The sequence below is a fragment of the Triticum dicoccoides genome, chromosome 4A (assembly GCF_002162155.2).
Source record: "Triticum dicoccoides isolate Atlit2015 ecotype Zavitan chromosome 4A, WEW_v2.0, whole genome shotgun sequence".
Lineage (NCBI taxonomy): Eukaryota > Viridiplantae > Streptophyta > Magnoliopsida > Poales > Poaceae > Triticum > Triticum dicoccoides.
Window position 1 is genome coordinate 636,266,416 of NC_041386.1, and position 16,878 is coordinate 636,283,293.

The 16,878-nt window shown below is 46.7% G+C and overlaps 2 protein-coding genes across 2 annotated transcripts in view; both read right to left on the reverse strand.

Annotated features, from left to right (window-relative positions):
* LOC119289484 (BTB/POZ domain-containing protein At2g46260-like) overlaps nucleotides 1-9,012 on the reverse strand; it is an 11,560-nt gene extending 2,548 nt beyond the window's left edge. The window contains exons 1-4 of the mRNA XM_037568793.1: nucleotides 8,784-9,012; nucleotides 7,490-7,608; nucleotides 7,345-7,413; nucleotides 1,291-1,518 (exon numbers count right to left, since the gene is read on the reverse strand). Coding sequence (XP_037424690.1) covers nucleotides 1,291-1,518; nucleotides 7,345-7,413; nucleotides 7,490-7,608; nucleotides 8,784-9,012 — 645 coding nt within the window. The remainder of the gene's footprint in view (nucleotides 1-1,290; nucleotides 1,519-7,344; nucleotides 7,414-7,489; nucleotides 7,609-8,783) is intronic.
* Nucleotides 9,013-13,746: 4,734 nt separating this feature from the next.
* The window catches only part of LOC119289485 (BTB/POZ domain-containing protein POB1-like), a 5,783-nt gene continuing 2,651 nt past the window's right edge, over nucleotides 13,747-16,878 (reverse strand). The window contains exons 2-5 of the mRNA XM_037568794.1: nucleotides 15,848-15,915; nucleotides 15,532-15,595; nucleotides 14,737-15,016; nucleotides 13,747-14,619 (exon numbers count right to left, since the gene is read on the reverse strand). Of these exons, the coding sequence (XP_037424691.1) occupies nucleotides 13,791-14,619; nucleotides 14,737-15,016; nucleotides 15,532-15,595; nucleotides 15,848-15,915 (1,241 nt within the window). The 3' untranslated portion in view covers nucleotides 13,747-13,790. The remainder of the gene's footprint in view (nucleotides 14,620-14,736; nucleotides 15,017-15,531; nucleotides 15,596-15,847; nucleotides 15,916-16,878) is intronic.

Consider the following 16,878-nt stretch of genomic DNA (forward strand, 5'->3'; position numbering starts at 1 on the left):
CAGGCGCCCCAATCCTTGTTGCTTCGCACCTCCGAGTCAGTCGGCCACGGCGCTCCGACTCAGACACCGCCGCGGTTTGCCAAACTTGACTTCGCCAGTTATGACGGCACGGAGGACCCCCTTAACTGGCTCAACCAGTGCGAGCAGTTCTTTCGCGGGCAACGCACCCTTGCCTCGGAGCGTACCTGGCTCGCCTCTTACCACCTCCGCGGCACGGCACAGACCTGGTACTATGCCCTCGAGCAGGACGAGGGCAACATGCCCCCTTAGGAGCACTTCCGCGAGCTCTGCCTTCTTCGTTTTGGGACACTGATCCACGGGAGCCGCCTGGCAGAGCGAGGCCGCCTTCCCTTCACCTCCATGGTTCAGGACTTCGCCGACCGTTTTCAGGCCCTCGCATGCCATGTGTCGGGCGTGACGGTGCAGCAGCGGGCCGACCTCTTCGTCGGTGGACTTCCGGATCACATCCGCGTGGACGTGGAACTTCGGGGACCCCAGGATCTCCAGACGGCCATGTACTACGCCCGTGCGTTCGAGCGCCGCGCGGTGGCCATCTAGCAGGCATCACCGTTCCGGGCCGCTACCCGGGCCGGATGTTCCCACGCAGGGTCGGCCTGCTCAGGCTTCCGCGGCACCCCTCACCGCGACCGCGGTGCGCCCGTTCCGCCGACTCACCTCGGTCGAGCTACTCGAGCGTCGCCGCCAAGGGTTGTGCTTCAACTGCAACAAGCCCTACACGCCCGGCCACGTCTGCCCGCGACTCTTCTACCTGGAGGCTGCAGACTACATTGAGGAGGACGCCGTCCCTGCCGACCTGACTGCTCCAGCTATCACGAAGGTGTTTGACGCTGGTTGATCACCTCGAGGAGTTCGGCAAGTGCTTTCCCACCTTACAGCTCGAGGACGAGCTGTTTGTGCAGGCGGGGAGAAGTGTTATGACCATCATATTAGGGGCTTAGCCCAGTGGGTTGTGGCCCAAGTTATCTTGTCGTTCTTAGGGGCTTAGCCCCATTATCTTATCGTTTGCTTAGGAGTCAAGTAAACCTCTCTATATAAAGAGAGGAGATGTATCAATCTAATCAAGCAAGAAGCAATCATTATTTGCTCGGCTTCCCTTAGGGAGCCGGGAGACCTAACCCTAGCCGCCTCTTGCGCCACCGCCGCCTCTTCTCCACCACGCAAGGACGGCGCCCAGCCGCCGGCCGCCGCGCCCTCGTCCTCGTCCTCCTCCATCTTTCCCCTACAATCTCCTCCCTAGAACCGGCAGAACCCTAGCTCCTAACAATCTATGAAAGGCCAAACTTCATTGACCACTGAAACGGAACAAGGATGGTCTATGTAGATCAGTGCAGATTCTGTGGTCATAGGCAAGCTTATGAGCAGCTGACTACAATGCCTCATGCAAGAAAGAACCTCGAACTTATCTGCAGCCATCAAGATGCCGAGCAGACGAGTGGGCTCAGCTATAGTCAACTTTCCACTGTACATATAGCTTAAGAGCTCCATAAAAGCATTTTCCTTTGTTTCAAGTAGAATGAGAACATAATGCATAAGGATTACAGAAATAGTTAGCCGAAGTAAACAGAAAAAGGACACACTTATGTATCTTAAATGATTATTTAAGTTGATAATTGACTTTCAATATCGAGAAAGCTCCATGGGAGACTGACTTTTTCTTCATCATAGAAGACACAAAGAAGTGGCAAAAACTATCTATGAAGCATAGACATAAGTTGGCGAAAGTCTCGTACCCTTCTAGGGTTTCTCTCTCTCTGCGGCGACAGCCAAGGAGATTTCTCCCTCCCTTCGATTCCGATCAGACCACGTCTAATCGGGTTCCCGGGGGAGTAGTACGGAAGAACAGAAGGCGATCACAACCCCTGGGAGGGTTTCGAGCGGATGAGGTCCGAACGATGGAGAAGGGTACTTCACCTAGGGTTAGTGGCGGCGGGGAAGAGATGGAAGGAAAAGAGGTGATGGAGGAGACGGGATCGGTGGCGGGGGAAGGTAGATCGCAGCATGAGGAGTCACTAGATGAGAAGCTGAAATACCTGAACCTAAGGGAAGACGAGGAGGAAGATGTGATCTTGGAGGAGGACCCGGAGGAGCCGGAGAAGGATGCTGAATTCATGGCGATATCTAGGGTTCATACTGCAAGAAAATTTAGCCATGGGGCCTTCTATGGAACAATGAGATCTGCATGGAATCTTGCACAAGAGGTGGAATTCAGAGCTATAGAGGATAATTTGTTCTCTGTGCAAATCGCATGTCTAGCGGATTGGGAGAGGGTTATGCATGATGGGCCTTGGATTTTCCGCAACTGTCCAGTGTTAATTGCTCCGTACGATGGGTGGTCGGAGCCAACTGAGGTGGATCTGAATACCTATCAGGCATGGGTGAGGGTGATGGGGTTGAAGGAAAAGATGAGAAGTGCGAATATAGCGCGACAGTTGGCAACGAAGGCGGTGGAATCAGAGTACGTGTTACTCTGGACGTGCGTAAACCCCTCACAAGGTGTGCTAGCCTAACCTTGAGATCGAAGAAAGTTTACTTTGACTTTGAGTATGAGAAGATGCCGTTGTTCTGTGGGGTTTGTGGATTTGTGGGTCACGTGACCAAAGAACATGGGAACGGGGTACACAACGAAACTGCAATTATCTATCCTTTAACCTTGATTGCGGCAGATTTTAGAAGAGATGAGCAAGGATGGCAGAATGGGTACAATGGTAGAGGAGGAAGGGCAGGAAGAACTGAAGAGGGAGGAAAAGGGGGTGCTGCTGCGGTAAGGAGGGAGTCTGGTGATCTTAGCAGCTCGGCTAGCAGCCCTTCTAAACCTGCTGGCACCTCGTCGCAAACTTCAAGTGCCCAGAAGAGGCGGCTCGAGTTCACGGAGAAAGGGAAGAATGACCAACTGCTCCTGACGCAAGGAAGGGGAGAGGATGAATCAAAGATGGGGGACGGAGCAGGACACCAAAGAGGAGGGTGGGAAGAGAAGGACAACACCTCACAGGAGTCAAAGAGTCACAAAGCAGAAGAAACAACATCAATGGACTTGGCAACATTGGCGGCCTCCCGGGTGGAGGACCGCCAGGCCCAATGATTCTCCTAGGGTGGAACTGCCACGGGATGCGTCAGTCTCGGGCAGTTAGAGCACTTCTGGAGGTCCAGAGGTGCTACAAACCGGATGTGCTCTTTCTGTCAAAAGCACATCTGTCTGACGCAGGGGCAGAGTGGCTGATGAGGAGGCTAGGGTTCCAGGAGAGGCTGGTTGACCCGAGTGATGGAAGGGCGGGGGGTTTGCTGATGATGTGGAAATCTGGAGTGACTGTGACAAAAAATGATGTTACAGCCAACTTCATTGACGTAACGGTGGATGATGGAAGTGGCGGTGTACTGGATTTTATGGAGAGCCGGCAAAGGAGAATAAACATAAATCATGGGAATATCTTCGTGCACAGCAGGAGAGGATGGATGAGCCATGGATAGTTTTTGGCGATTTCAACGAAATCTTATTCTCTCATGAAAAGGAAGGAGGGGCACCCAGAGAGATGCAAGCATTAAGGGATGTCCTGTCAGAGTGCGAGTTGGCAGATTTGGGTGCAACGGGAGACTCATATACATGGAGTAGAGGGAGGATAAAGGAAAGGTTGGATAGAGTTGTCTGTAACTCACGGTGGAATTTGCTCTTTCCTAATGTTGGTGTCGTGAATGGTGAAATGACAAAATCTGATCATCGTCCCTTGGTGATAGATACTGAGCTCTATAAAGAAACGAACCGGCCCCTACGGCCGGTGAAGAGATTTGAGGGGAGGTGGTCAAAGGAGGAGACGGTGGAGGAGGTGGTTCGCACGGCCTGGCAGCAAGCATCATTGCTAGGTCTAGGGCCGTTCAAACAAAAGGTGGACTCGGTTCATGAGGAGCTGCATAAATGGGATAGAGAGACCCTCAAAAGACCTCAAATGCGAATGGCGAAAATGAAAAAGGAGTTGGAAGAACTGAGAAGAGGGCCGGCTACTGATGTAGCACTTGATAGACAGGAGATACTGCTGGTGATTGAAAATCTATTAGAGCAGGAAGAAATTGCATGGGTCCAGAGAGGAAGAGCTAACTGGCTGAAGCATGGTGATCTGAATACTTATTTCTTCCATATGTATGCTTCGGCAAGGAAGAAGAGGAACATGATTAAGGGATTGCAAGATGTGAATGGAGTGATGCAGGAAGGACAACAGGAGATAGCTGAGATAATTAAAACCTACTTCACTAACTTGTTTTCTTCCCAGGTTGAGCTCCCTAATGAAGAGGTTTTTCGGGATGTGACGCCGAGAGTTACAACTCAAATGAACGAGGCCTTACTGGCGCCCTTCACGGAGGAGGATGTACGCAAGGCTGTGTTCAGTATAGGTGATTTTAAGGCACCAGGACCAGATGGACTTCATGCGGCTTTTTATAAGAGGTTCTGGAACATGTTAAAGGATGATCTAGTGGGAGAAGTTCTGGGGGCAATTAACACACGCACTATCCCAGAAGGGTGGAATAGTACTACTATAGTGCTGATCCCAAAGGTTGAGAACCCCACAAGTGTCTCACAGTTTAGGCCGATTAGCCTGTGTAACGTGGTCTACAAAATCATCTCCAAAATGCTTGCTTCTCGGCTTAAAGTGATACTTCCGGAGATCATTGGTCCCACGCAGAGCGCTTTCGTTCCGGGAAGATTGATCACGGACAACATACTAATTGCGTACGAGTGTGTGAACACTACAAAGAGGAAGAAAGGCAAGTTTGGCTTATGTGCAGTGAAACTCGATATGCATAAGGCATATGACCGAGTAGAATGGTGTTTTCTTAAGAGGATGATGCAAAGGCTTGGGTTTGCGGAACAGTGGACATAATTGATCATGGAGTGTGTATCATCCGTGTCATATAATGTCAGATACAACTCTGAGAGCACTGATGTTTTTGCGCCAACACGTGGGCTGCGACAAGGGGACCCCTTGTCCCCCTACCTGTTTCTAATCTGTGCGGAGGCGCTATCTAGCATGTTGCAGGCGGAAGAGAACAATGGCACATTGATAGGGGTCAAGGTGTGTAGGGAGGCACCGCAGATTTCTCATCTGCTCTTCGTTGACGACTCCTTAATTCTTATGAGAGCAGATGGCCCAAATGCGGCGTGCCTCCAAAGGGTGTTGGACGATTACTGTACGAGCTCCGGACAGTTGGTCAGTGAGGCGAAATCTAGTATATACTTCAGTCCAAACACCCCGGTGGAGAAAGTTGTGATATGTCAACAACTGAATATTAACACGGAAGCCCTTAACGATAAATATCTTGGGCTACCATCCATGGTGGGAACGGACAGGAGTGACTCTTTTGAGTATCTCATCGACAGAGTAAATCAGGTGATGATAGGGTGGAAGGAGAAGCTGCTTTCCACAGGGGGGAAAGAAACGCTAATTAAGGCTGTTGCCCATGCCATGCCGGTGTTCGCGATGTCTGTATTCAAAATTCCGAAGAAAATTTGCAAAGGAATAACGAATGCTATATCGAAATACTGGTGGGGAGATGACGACAACCATAAGCGTACCCATTGGGCAGCATGGTGGAAAGTGTGTATACCGAAAGAAAGGGGAGGTTTGGGATTCAGGGATCTACACAGTTTTAACTTAGCTCTCCTTGCTAAACAAGTTTGGAGGCTGCTTGAGAACCCTGATTCTCTTTGTGCTCAGGTTTTGAGAGCCAAATATTATCCGGATGGAAAGCTACTGGATGCCAAGGTGAAAAGTGGAAGCTCGTATACATGGCAGAGTATATGTGCCGGTATCAATACATTCAGGAGAGGGGATATATGGCGCATAGGTGATGGATCACAAGTGAACATTTGGGCTGATTCGTGGATACAATTGAGTGCCGATGGCCGTGTCACTACACCACGAGGAGGGACCCTTCTGTCTAAGGTTTCGGAGTTGATTGATCATGTCACTGGTTTATGGGATGAACAGTTGATAAACGATGTATTTTGGCCGGTTGATGAGCATAGGATTCTTGCCATACCGCTGGCACCACATGGGATGATGGAAGATTTTGTGGCCTGGCGGTTTACAAGGAACTTTGCCTTCTCGGTCCGATCAGCTTATCATGTGGAGTGGCAACATCAATTTGCACGCTGGTATGAACGAACAGAGGGGCAGCCGTCCCAGCGTTATCCGGTGTGGAAGAAGCTCTGGTCTTCGCCCGCCCCAGCTAAGATTAAGATCTATGCTTGGAAGGTCTTACATGGATTCATACCATGTTACGAGGTATTGGCAAAACGCCATATTGATACGTCAGACAGCTGTCCCATGTGTGTGGGTGGATGCGAAGATATTATGCACGCTCTCTTCACTTGCCCTAGGGCAGCCGAAGTCTCAGATGTCTGAATCTTTACGGGTTCGTGGAGGAGGCGTGTGATACAGACAGGGCGGGCTCGCAGCGTTGGACTATATTTTATGTGCTCCTACACGCCAGACGTTGATCCAAGATATCCCAGCTCAGTTTCTAATCCTTGTGGGTATCTGGTACATATGGTGGGAGCGTAGACAACATGTCCACGGGGAGGAAGTGCAGACTCCGGTCCGAGCCGCGTTGTCAATCGCAGCGATGGCAGCAAATTACCTCAAGGCTACGAAGAAGAACGTGGTAGTAAGATCCTTTGGATGGAGGAAACCGCAAGAGAATTTTGTCAAGTTAAATGTAGATGCTGCTTTTCATGCAGATGACCTCCAGGGAGCTGTAGGAGCTGTGCTAGGGGACTGCAGAGGTGGTTTCATTGCAGCTTCAAATGAGAGGCTGGAGCATGTTGCTGATGTAGGGACGGCGGAAGCACACACACTACGGCATGGCATCTTGTTAGCGCAGCGGATGGGGATCACCAAGCTCATTGTGGAGTCCGACTGCCTTGAGGTGATTGACATCATGAACAATGGTGGTTTTATGGCATCGGGCGCAGCTACGATCTATTCGGATTGTTTGGTCCTTATCATAGGTTATACTTCGGTGTCTTTTGTTCACTGCCCTAGAGAGACAAACTCTGTCGCTCATGTTTTAGCTAAGCAAGCGGTGTCGGATCCACCTTCCGTGTGGATTGAGGAGCCGCCGGCCTTCATTGTAAAGGGCCTAGTGGATGATGTAACTCTGTTTTGATCCAATAAAAGTTTCCTGAAGTTTTAAAAAAACTATCTATGAAGCATAATCCTTCGTTTACCATAAATATTCATGTTTTTCTTTCAAAATTATAGAAAACAGTAACACAGTCACTACAGCAAACTAGAATAAATTATAAGAGGAAGAATGTTACACTTTAGCTATCACCTTACCTGAATCAGTAATCCTAATTGTTGGATTCGTCTGATCAGATTCTTTCATGCCATTTGAGAAAAACTAAGAAGGATGAAGCTTATTAGAAACTTCCACTGACTAGAACAAATGCAGTTCACAACAAGGTTATCGAAATTACCTTTAGAAAGAAAGGACTTCTTGAAGCAAGAATCGCTGAATTGATATGCATGTTTTTTTCTCGTAAAAGTGGTCTGCCCACCATCATCGATGAAGAGTCAACACTCTGTTCTTTCTCACCTGCAAAGTATTAGATAAAAGAAATAAAAAACACATTGGGTAATATATTCTACTGTCAAAAAACTCAGAACACTGTATTTTTCTGTAGGTGAAGATTCATGTAATCAATATTCAGAAATAGGATAAAATGGTCATCCAACAATCTGACCATGCTTGTAGCTCTCATAGATGTAACTGACTAACTGCTATCTAATGAGCAGTTCATACTGCACATGCATCTAGTAGCACAAGCAAGTTCAAGTAGCTAAAATAGAAACAAGGTGTTAAATAAGAACTTGTGGTTATCTCTGTATTTTCTGCAAGCACCAGCCTGTAACCAATAATTAGCGTGTATTGAGACAACAGGCAACCAAAGGCTCCCTTTGATTAGCAGATTGTGCAAAAACTATACCTGCATCCGCATGAAGTTTTTTGTTTTTACCACGCAAGCTAATGATAACCAATGTTTCAACACTAAGAAAAGCGGAGATGGAAAAAAAATGCAGACTAATGTTGACCTGGAATTGAAGGATTGAAGGTTATGAAGCAGTTTCTTCTTCACTTCAGATACAGCTAGCTGTTACATCAAGAGCAGACTTGATAACAATATGGTATTCCATACCTATTTGTTCTGTTGCTATATTAAGAATAAAAATTGGCAGATCTATTGTCGTAAGTACTGACTAGTGAACACACAATAATTTCCCTTTTGAATTATCTGACATGTCCATGCCCCATGGTAACTCAGTCAAAACAAGTTTAATTCGAGATCTCTAAATTTTCCCACAGACAAATAATTTTGAAAAAACTAACTATAGGAAATTAATGCCTTCTCCAGATGCTTTGTGACAAACTGTACCGAGAACTGTAATGTGAAGACTGAAGGTTTAAAATCGACAGAGAACAACAGGTTAGTAGAATTCTCAGGTTCAGCTGGCAAGCACCTTTCAAGTTTTCCGAGCTGAACAGTGGTTACAGTGGTGCCCCTTTGTTGTCCAGTGGCCAATCTCAATTAGAACTGGATTGATTTTCAATTTTCATTCAATTTTGGGGGTAATCCAGCCGTGGACTTACATTATTTGAACATAAAAAAATGTTAACATCAGCTACATCCATAATAGTTGTATTCGAGAAAATAAAACATCCATGATAGTTACAACATTTTAATAATCTGTTAATAGCAGCTACATACGCACCTTCCTCTTCGCGGCGGCGCTCCTGGTCGGCGGCGGATCCTCCGCCAGATCCCGGCGCGGGGCTGACGGTGCCGATCTCTATCCGCAGCACCCTGTCGGAGAAGGTGGCCGAATCGAACGCGAAGTCGAAGCTGGGCACCACGCCGCCGCGCGACAAGTCCAGCTCCATCGCCGATGCCACCCCCGCCCCCGCCGCCATCGCTGATGCTGATTCTTTGCCGGCGTCCATGCCCTCCGCCGCGTGCGGGAGAGAGAGGGACGAAACGCGGGGCGGCGGCCGGCCGTAACCTAGCCGCCGAAGCTTCTCCGAGAAGACGAGAAAGCGAGGCCAGCGGGTATCAGACTTTGCAAACAGGACCCTCGGAAGTCGGAAATGCTAAATTACATTTACGGGCGCGCTCTCTGGTTTGAAATGCAAAACACCATGTCTACTTTCAACTTACAAATCACATTTGAGTATTTGTTAACGAATAAATCAAGTTTTTTAGCCTCAAAAACTAGAGTTGTTTTCCTCTCCAAGATATAGCTTGCTTAATTTTCATTTTTCTAGAATTATTTAGTTTTATTTTCTACTCCTGCAAAAGGAACATAGACAAGTACACACACCGAAAACATATCTAGTATTTGTGTTTTATGGCTTTTGGAGAAGATCTAGTGTTGCCAATAACATACGGCCCAACTCCCGACACTTCTTTCTCATGAAAGATGGAGGCGATAGCCCTTCAACCTTTAATAGGTCGGCGAGCTTGTGGGTTCCCCTTTCCTTTATCTGGCTCTGACGATGGGAGGAGGGGAATCTTGTTTCTTGCGTCGGGCATGTAGAGAGCGGGTAGGACTAGGTATTTTGGTGGTGCCGCTACCGAGGTGGGGGCGGCACTCCATCAAATAATGTCTATTGCAACTACCTCCTCATATTCGAGGGAGGGGGAGTGGGCGGCCATCTCTCGCTGAGTAGAGGGGCTAGCTGCTAGAATTTCTCATTCCGGCCTCTAGGAGGTGGCAGTAACGTCGCCTTGATCCCCCCCCCCCCTCTAACTTTATCCTTAATATAGCCGTCGCTGATGCTGATTCTTTGCCGGCGTCCATGCCCTCCGCCACGTGCAGGAGAAAGAGGGACACAACGCGGGGTGGCGGCCGGCCATAACCTAGCCGCCGAAGCTTCTCCGAGAAGACGAGAAAGTGAAGCCAGCGGTACCAGACTTTGCAAACAGGACCCTCGGAAGTAGGAAATGCTAAATTACATTTACGGACACGCTCTTTGGTTTGAAATGCAAAACACCATGTCTACGTTCAACTTACAAATCACATTTGAGTAAGTATTTGTTAACGAATAAATAGAGTTTTTTCCCCTCAAAAAATAGAGTTGTTTTCCTCTCGAAGATATAGCTTGCTTAATTTTCATTTTTCTAGGAATTATTCAGTTTTTTTTTCTGCTCCTGCAAAAGGAACATAGACAAGTACACACCGAAAACATATCTAGTATTTGTGTTTTATGGCTTTTGGAGAAGATCTAGTGTTGCGAATAACATATGGCCCAACTCCCGACACTTCTCTGTCTCATGAAGATGGAGGTGATAGTCCTCCGACCTTCAAAGGTCGGCGAGCTTGTGGGTTCCTCTCTCCTTTATCTGGCTCTGACGATGGGAGGAGGGGAACCTTGTTTATTGCGTCGGGCATGTAGAGAGTGGGTAGGACTAGGTATTTTGGTGGTGCTGCTACCGTGGTGGGGGTGGCACTCCATCAAATAATGTCTACTGCAACTACCTCCTCATATTCGAGGGAGGGGGAGTGGGCGGCCATCTCTCGCTGAGTCGAGGGGCTAGCAGCTAGAATTTCTCATTCCGGCCTCTAGGAGGCAACAGTAACGTCGCCTTGATCCCCCCCCCCTCTAACTTTGTCGTTAATGTAGCCGTCGCTGATGCTGATTCTTTGCCGGCGTCCATGCCCTCCGCCGCGTGCGGGAGAGAGAGGGACGCAACGCGGGGTGGCAGCCGGCCATAACCTAGCCGCCGAAGCTTCTCCGAGAAGACGAGAAAGTGAAGCCAGCGGTATCAGACTTTGCAAACAGGACCCTCGGAAGCAGGAAATGCTAAATTACATTTACGGACGCGCTCTTTGGTTTGAAGTGCAAAACACCATGTCTACGTTCAACTTACAAATCACATTTGAGTAAGTATTTGTTAACGAATAAATAGAGTTTTTTCCCCTCAAAAAATAGAGTTGTTTTCCTCTCGAAGATATAGCTTGCTTAATTTTCATTTTCTAGGAATTATTCAGTTTTTTTTCTGCTCCTGCAAAAGGAACATAGACAAGTACACACCGAAAACATATCTAGTATTTGTGTTTTATGGCTTTTGGAGAAGATCTAGTGTTGCGAATAACATATGGCCCAACTCCCGACACTTCTCTGTCTCATGAAGATGGAGGCGATAGTCCTTCGACCTTCAAAGGTCGGCGAGCTTGTGGGTTCCTCTCTCCTTTATCTGGCTCTGCCGATGGGAGGAGGGGAACCTTGTTTATTGCGTCGGGCATGTAGAGAGCGGGTAGGACTAGGTATTTTGGTGGTGCTGCTACCGTGGTGGGGGTGGCACTCCATCAAATAATGTCTACTGCAACTACCTCCTCATATTCGAGGGAGGGGGAGTGGGCGGCCATCTCTCGCTGAGTCGAGGGGCTAGCAGCTAGAATTTCTCATTCCGGCCTCTAGGAGGTGGCAGTAACGTCGCCTTGATCCCCCCCCCCCCTAACTTTGTCGTTAATGTAGCCGTCGCTGATGCTGATTCTTTGCCGGCGTCCATGCCCTCCACCGCGTGCGGGAGAGAGAGGGACGCAACGCGGGGCGGCGGCCGGCCATAACCTAGCCACCGAAGCTTCTCCGAGAAAACGAGAAAGCGAAGCCAGCGGTATCAGACTTTGCAAACAGGACCCTCAGAAGTAGGAAATGCTAAATTACATTTACGGGCGCGCTCTCTGGTTTGAAATGCAGAACACTATGTCTACGTTCAACTTACAAATCACATTTGAGTAAGTATTTGTTAACGAATAAATAGAGTTTTTTTCCTCAAAAAATAGATTTGTTTTCCTCTCGAAGTTATAGCTTGCTTAATTTTCATTTTTCTAGGAATTATTCAGTTTTATTTTCTACTCCTGCAGAAGGAACATAGACAAGTACACACACTGAAAACATATCTAGTATTTTTGTTTTATGGCTTTTGGAGAAGATCTAGTGTTGCCAATAACATATGGCCCAACTCCCGACACTTCTGTCTCATAAAGATGGAGGTGATAGCCCTTCAACCTTTAAAAGGTCGGCGAGCTTGTGGGTTCCCCTCTCCTTTATCTGGCTTTGACGATGGGAGGAGGGGAACCTTGTTTCTTGCGTCGGGCATGTAGAGAGCGGGCAGGACTAGGTATTTTGGTGGTGCCGCTACTGTGTTGGGGGTGGCACTCCATCAAATAATGTCTACTGCAACTACCTCCTCATATTCGAGGGAGGGGGGAGTGGGGGGCCATCTCTCGTTGAGTCGAGGGCCTAGCTGCCAGAATTTCTCGTTTCGGCCTCTAGGAGGCGACGGTAACGTCGCCTTGAAATTTTTTTCCCCCCTGACTTTGTCCTTAATGTAGTTGTGAGTGCTCCAACACCATTGGGAAGCTCGGGAGGAGCTGTATAGAGGTGGCCAGCTAATGTCGTCCATGGTGAAAATGCTGACATTTGTTGGAAGATAGATGATCTAGGATATGACTTATGTGGAAGGCTAAAGGATCTTGTGGTCTCCTTCATCTGTTGGAAGATAGATGATCTAGGATTTTGCAGCCAATGCTGGCAAAGCAAAAGAACTGTGATCATGTTGCGATGTATTGATGATATGTACCATCTTCTCCCCTTCGACACATGTTTTGGCGACGTCGAAGGAGTGAAGCTCATAGATCTCTAGGGACAAGTGTCTTGCTTCCTGAGCATTTTCTAGTGTTGTGTCCCGTGTCAAGGAGATCATTTGATGTAGTTCGTTACTTTCGTCTATAGTTTGTCAAACTTTGTAAACACCATGGAGGACTTTTTAGTAACAAAAGAAGACATTGTAAACACTGTACTTTTCCTGTTGTGTTCATCTTAGATAGGCGCGTATGCTCGATCCATGAGATTATCATCACACTGGATGTAAAAGAGATAGAAAGCAACTGCCTCAGAAGAGTAAGGAAATCATTCGAAGACGAAAGCATCACCCTACGGCCGAACCATGGCACCGCCCGTTGCAGGCTTGAAAGAGGGCGGCAAGAGTCTTCAACTCTAGCTAGGTGTTTTTTCTTTTCACTTTTTGGGGAGATTGAACAAAGGCGACAAAACACCGAAGATCACTAGCTGACGGAGTAACTGAAGAACAATTATCGCAAATCATTTCGATATCTTGACGAGCGAAGGGCTCCGAGACATTCATCCGAGGATATCTTTGAGAAACTCTCAGTAATGTTCCTCTTTTGCAAAATTTTAGCTGAAAATATTTGGATCCAAGGATCAGGTGAATCCCAACTCTATCGGAAAAAAAAGTCAACCCCAACTTGATACAAGTGGTCGGGTAACCTTGAGGTCCCAGACCTTTTTTGGTAAAAGTCCAGATAATGGAACACAACATGTTCAGACACCCAGTAATGCCCCCAACTTTGGGGGGCGACATGGAGTAATAAGGAATCATCCTACCATATGGCATGAAACAAGACGGTATTTGCTTAACAAAAGCTTGACGACTACAATTAATCTTGAAGAAAAGTAAAGTGAGATCAAAGGGTCTACCACCCCGATTAATCTTGAAGAAATGTAAATTTCATTCTAAGAAGCCATGAGCCTCGGTCCATTCCTTGCATCCTTCACCTTCAGGCGCCAAAGTGTTTCCAGCAGAGACAAAAATAACGAAATTAAACTCAGGTTACGCACAGCCAGAATCCCAATGAAGCGACTGATGACGAACAGACGACTTAATAATAACTCTGTCGAGTGAGTGAGAAATCATATCAAGCGTGAAACTCCGTCTGCTGGACCGCCGCCAAATCAGCTCTCAGATGCAGCACACCGTCGATGAAGAGGTTGTCATCGGCAATGAACGCCGACCATGGAACGCCAAAAAGATCATCACATTTTTTCAACCAAGCACTGGTGAAGGTGTGCTTACAACTGTACTTGCTCACAAATTTTCCGGACGATCTTGTCCTTGCAGCAAACTCAATATCCACTGTCAAATCTGTGGAACCGAATCCAATTAACTGGAGACCAAAGGTGGACAACTTACTCTGCTCATTCATTGTACAGACTGGGCTGAGATAAATGCTCCCCTTCCACCCTGCAAGCCGGAAGTCATGTGACCATGCATGTCCAGACGGGAAGAGTCGGGAGCAGTCCTCGCGTGTTAGATCCAGGTAAGCGATAACCTGTGGGCAGGGTCGATCAAAAGTAACCAATTTCACAGGTTTGTACTTGTACTCTCGCTCAGTAAATTGCCAACAGGTTGTTGCGTCTGCTGCAAGAGCACCTTCCATCTGTTTTGGGTAAGCTTTTTGTAGAAGTACCTCGGCAATACGTTTAGTTACTTTCTCATGGTCTATATCATCATCGCTGCATGCTAGGATCTCCTGAAGTTTTGTACATGTCATATGACTGAAGCGTACCAGTGGCAGTAAACGAGAACTCAAGATCTCGCGTCTTTCCTCCAATTCTGGGTATCGTTCACGGGCCCATGTGAGCATAAAGGCATATATGCAATCTTCCCGTATTACTTGTAGGTCAGTACTTGACAAGATGGCTTCAATCCCAGCAAGAGGGAAGTTCATCAGTTCATGCTGGAACCTGAAAAGAGTTAAATCATGCAATTAGTACACCAAATAGATGATCTGCTACATCAATGTCTACATTTTTCTTAGAAAATGAAATAAAGCATGGCTCTATCAAATTGGGATCACCAACTTAGCAAAATCATTGTATTTGTTGGCAAGGAATTCCTTGGCTGCGCAGATCACACCCTCGACCTCAGCCAATAATGAAGTCGAGCAAGGGTGGTCTAGGTAAAGCAGTGCAGATTCTGTGGTCATAGGCAAGCTTGTGAGCAGCTGACTGCAATGCCCCACGCAAGAGAGAACCTCAAATTTGTCTGCAGCCATCAAGATGTCGAGCAATAGACTGGGCTCCGTTGTTGTCAACTTTCCACTGTACATATATCTTAAAAGCTCCATAAAGGCATTTTCCTCTGCGTTCCAAGTAAATAAAAAAAATACATAAACATCAAGGAAAGAGCTAATAAAGAATTAAACAAAAAAAAGACAGCCTTTTGTATCCTACTCCCTCCGATAAAAAATAAGTGTCGTGGTTGAACTAGAACCACGACACCTATTTTGGATCGGAGTGAGTAAATGATTATAAGTTGAATGTTGACTTTCAGTACTAAGAAAAGTTTCATGGGAGACTAACCTTTTTCTTTATCACAGAAAATATAAGTATTAGAAATTAAGAAACATATTACCTCCGTCCCAAATTATTTCTCTTACATTTGTCTAGATACGGATGTACCTAACACTAAAACGCGTCTAGATACATCCGTATCTATACAAATCTAAGACAACTAATTCGGGATGAAAGGAGTAGTATTTTGTTTACTCCAAATATTCATAAAGATATAGGAACTATAAAAACTAGTATAACACAACCACAATAAAATTAGAATAAATTGTAAGATGCAAAATTTACCCTTTAGTATCACATTACCTGAATCAGCAATCCTAATTATTGGGTGCGTCTGATCAGATTCTTTCATGCCATTTGAGAAAAGCTGAGAAGCACGAAACTTATTAGAAACTTCAACTGGCTAGAAAAAATGTAGTTCACAGCAGGTTATCAGAACTACCTTTAGAAAGAAAGGACTTCTTGAAGCAAGAAGTCCTTTAGAAAGAAAGGACTTAATTGTTGGGTGCGTCTGATCAGATTCTTTCATGCCATTTGAGAAAAGCTGAGAAGCATGAAACTTATTAGAAACTTCAACTGGCTAGAAAAAATGTAGTTCACAGAAGGTTATCAGAGCTACCTTCAGAAAGAAAGGACTTCTTGAAGCAAGAATTGCTGAATTGATATGAATGGTCTTTTCTCGTAAAACTGGACTACCCACCATCATCGAGGAAGAGTCACCACCTGCAAAATACCAAAGATCAAAAAATAAAAATAAAGAACAAATTGGAAAAGTAAAATGTACAGAAATAGAAAGACCGAACATATATTCTTCTATTGAAATACTAGCAACACTATGTTCTTCTATGTGTGATTTTTTTTGTGATCAATCTTCAGATAAAAGAAAAAAATGGTTAAACAATGTGCAAAAATCAAAAACCATTTAGCTGCATCCAGCAATCATAGCATACAATACAAGGTGTCGAGGATATCCTCACTCTCTCGAAACAGGCTTCCACCCTGCTTTATAGAGAAAGTCACACGGCTGAACAATACAAGGTGTCGAGGATATCCTCATACAAGCTGATCAAGAGAAAGATGACGACAAAACAAGCCGGACACCGCAAACAAGAACCCAGGGGTGCACTACTAGGCGCCGCCGAGAAGAAGTGCATCAGAGGCCGGACCACCAAGGGTCACAACCAATGCCGATATCAAACCACGAACACGTACCACTTGGATGAAACTACCGGACTTCGCTGCAAAAACTCCAGCATGCTGCCGCTAGAGAGGACCCTCTACTGTCTCACTCCAGACCAAGTAGTGTCGACCCTGCCGGACAAGCAACCAAGACCTCAAGTTTGAAACACATTGTCACGTGCAAATGAAACGGGGCAAACGAGACCGCCAACCACTATAATCAAGGTTGGTCCAAGTAGCGCTCCAATTCCACCCGAACAGGCCGCCACGATCGGGGATCACCCAAACTCACCGACGACGCCCCTAAGAGGGACAAGACGCACAACGCTTCTGCCGTTGCATCCACCAGATATGGACAAGGGTTTTCACCCAGAGGGACGCCACACTTGCAAGCATCGTCATCATCGGTGCGAAGGAACGGAGCTTTTGCTCGGCACCCCCCACACACCTCGCTGAAGGGACCCAAGCTAC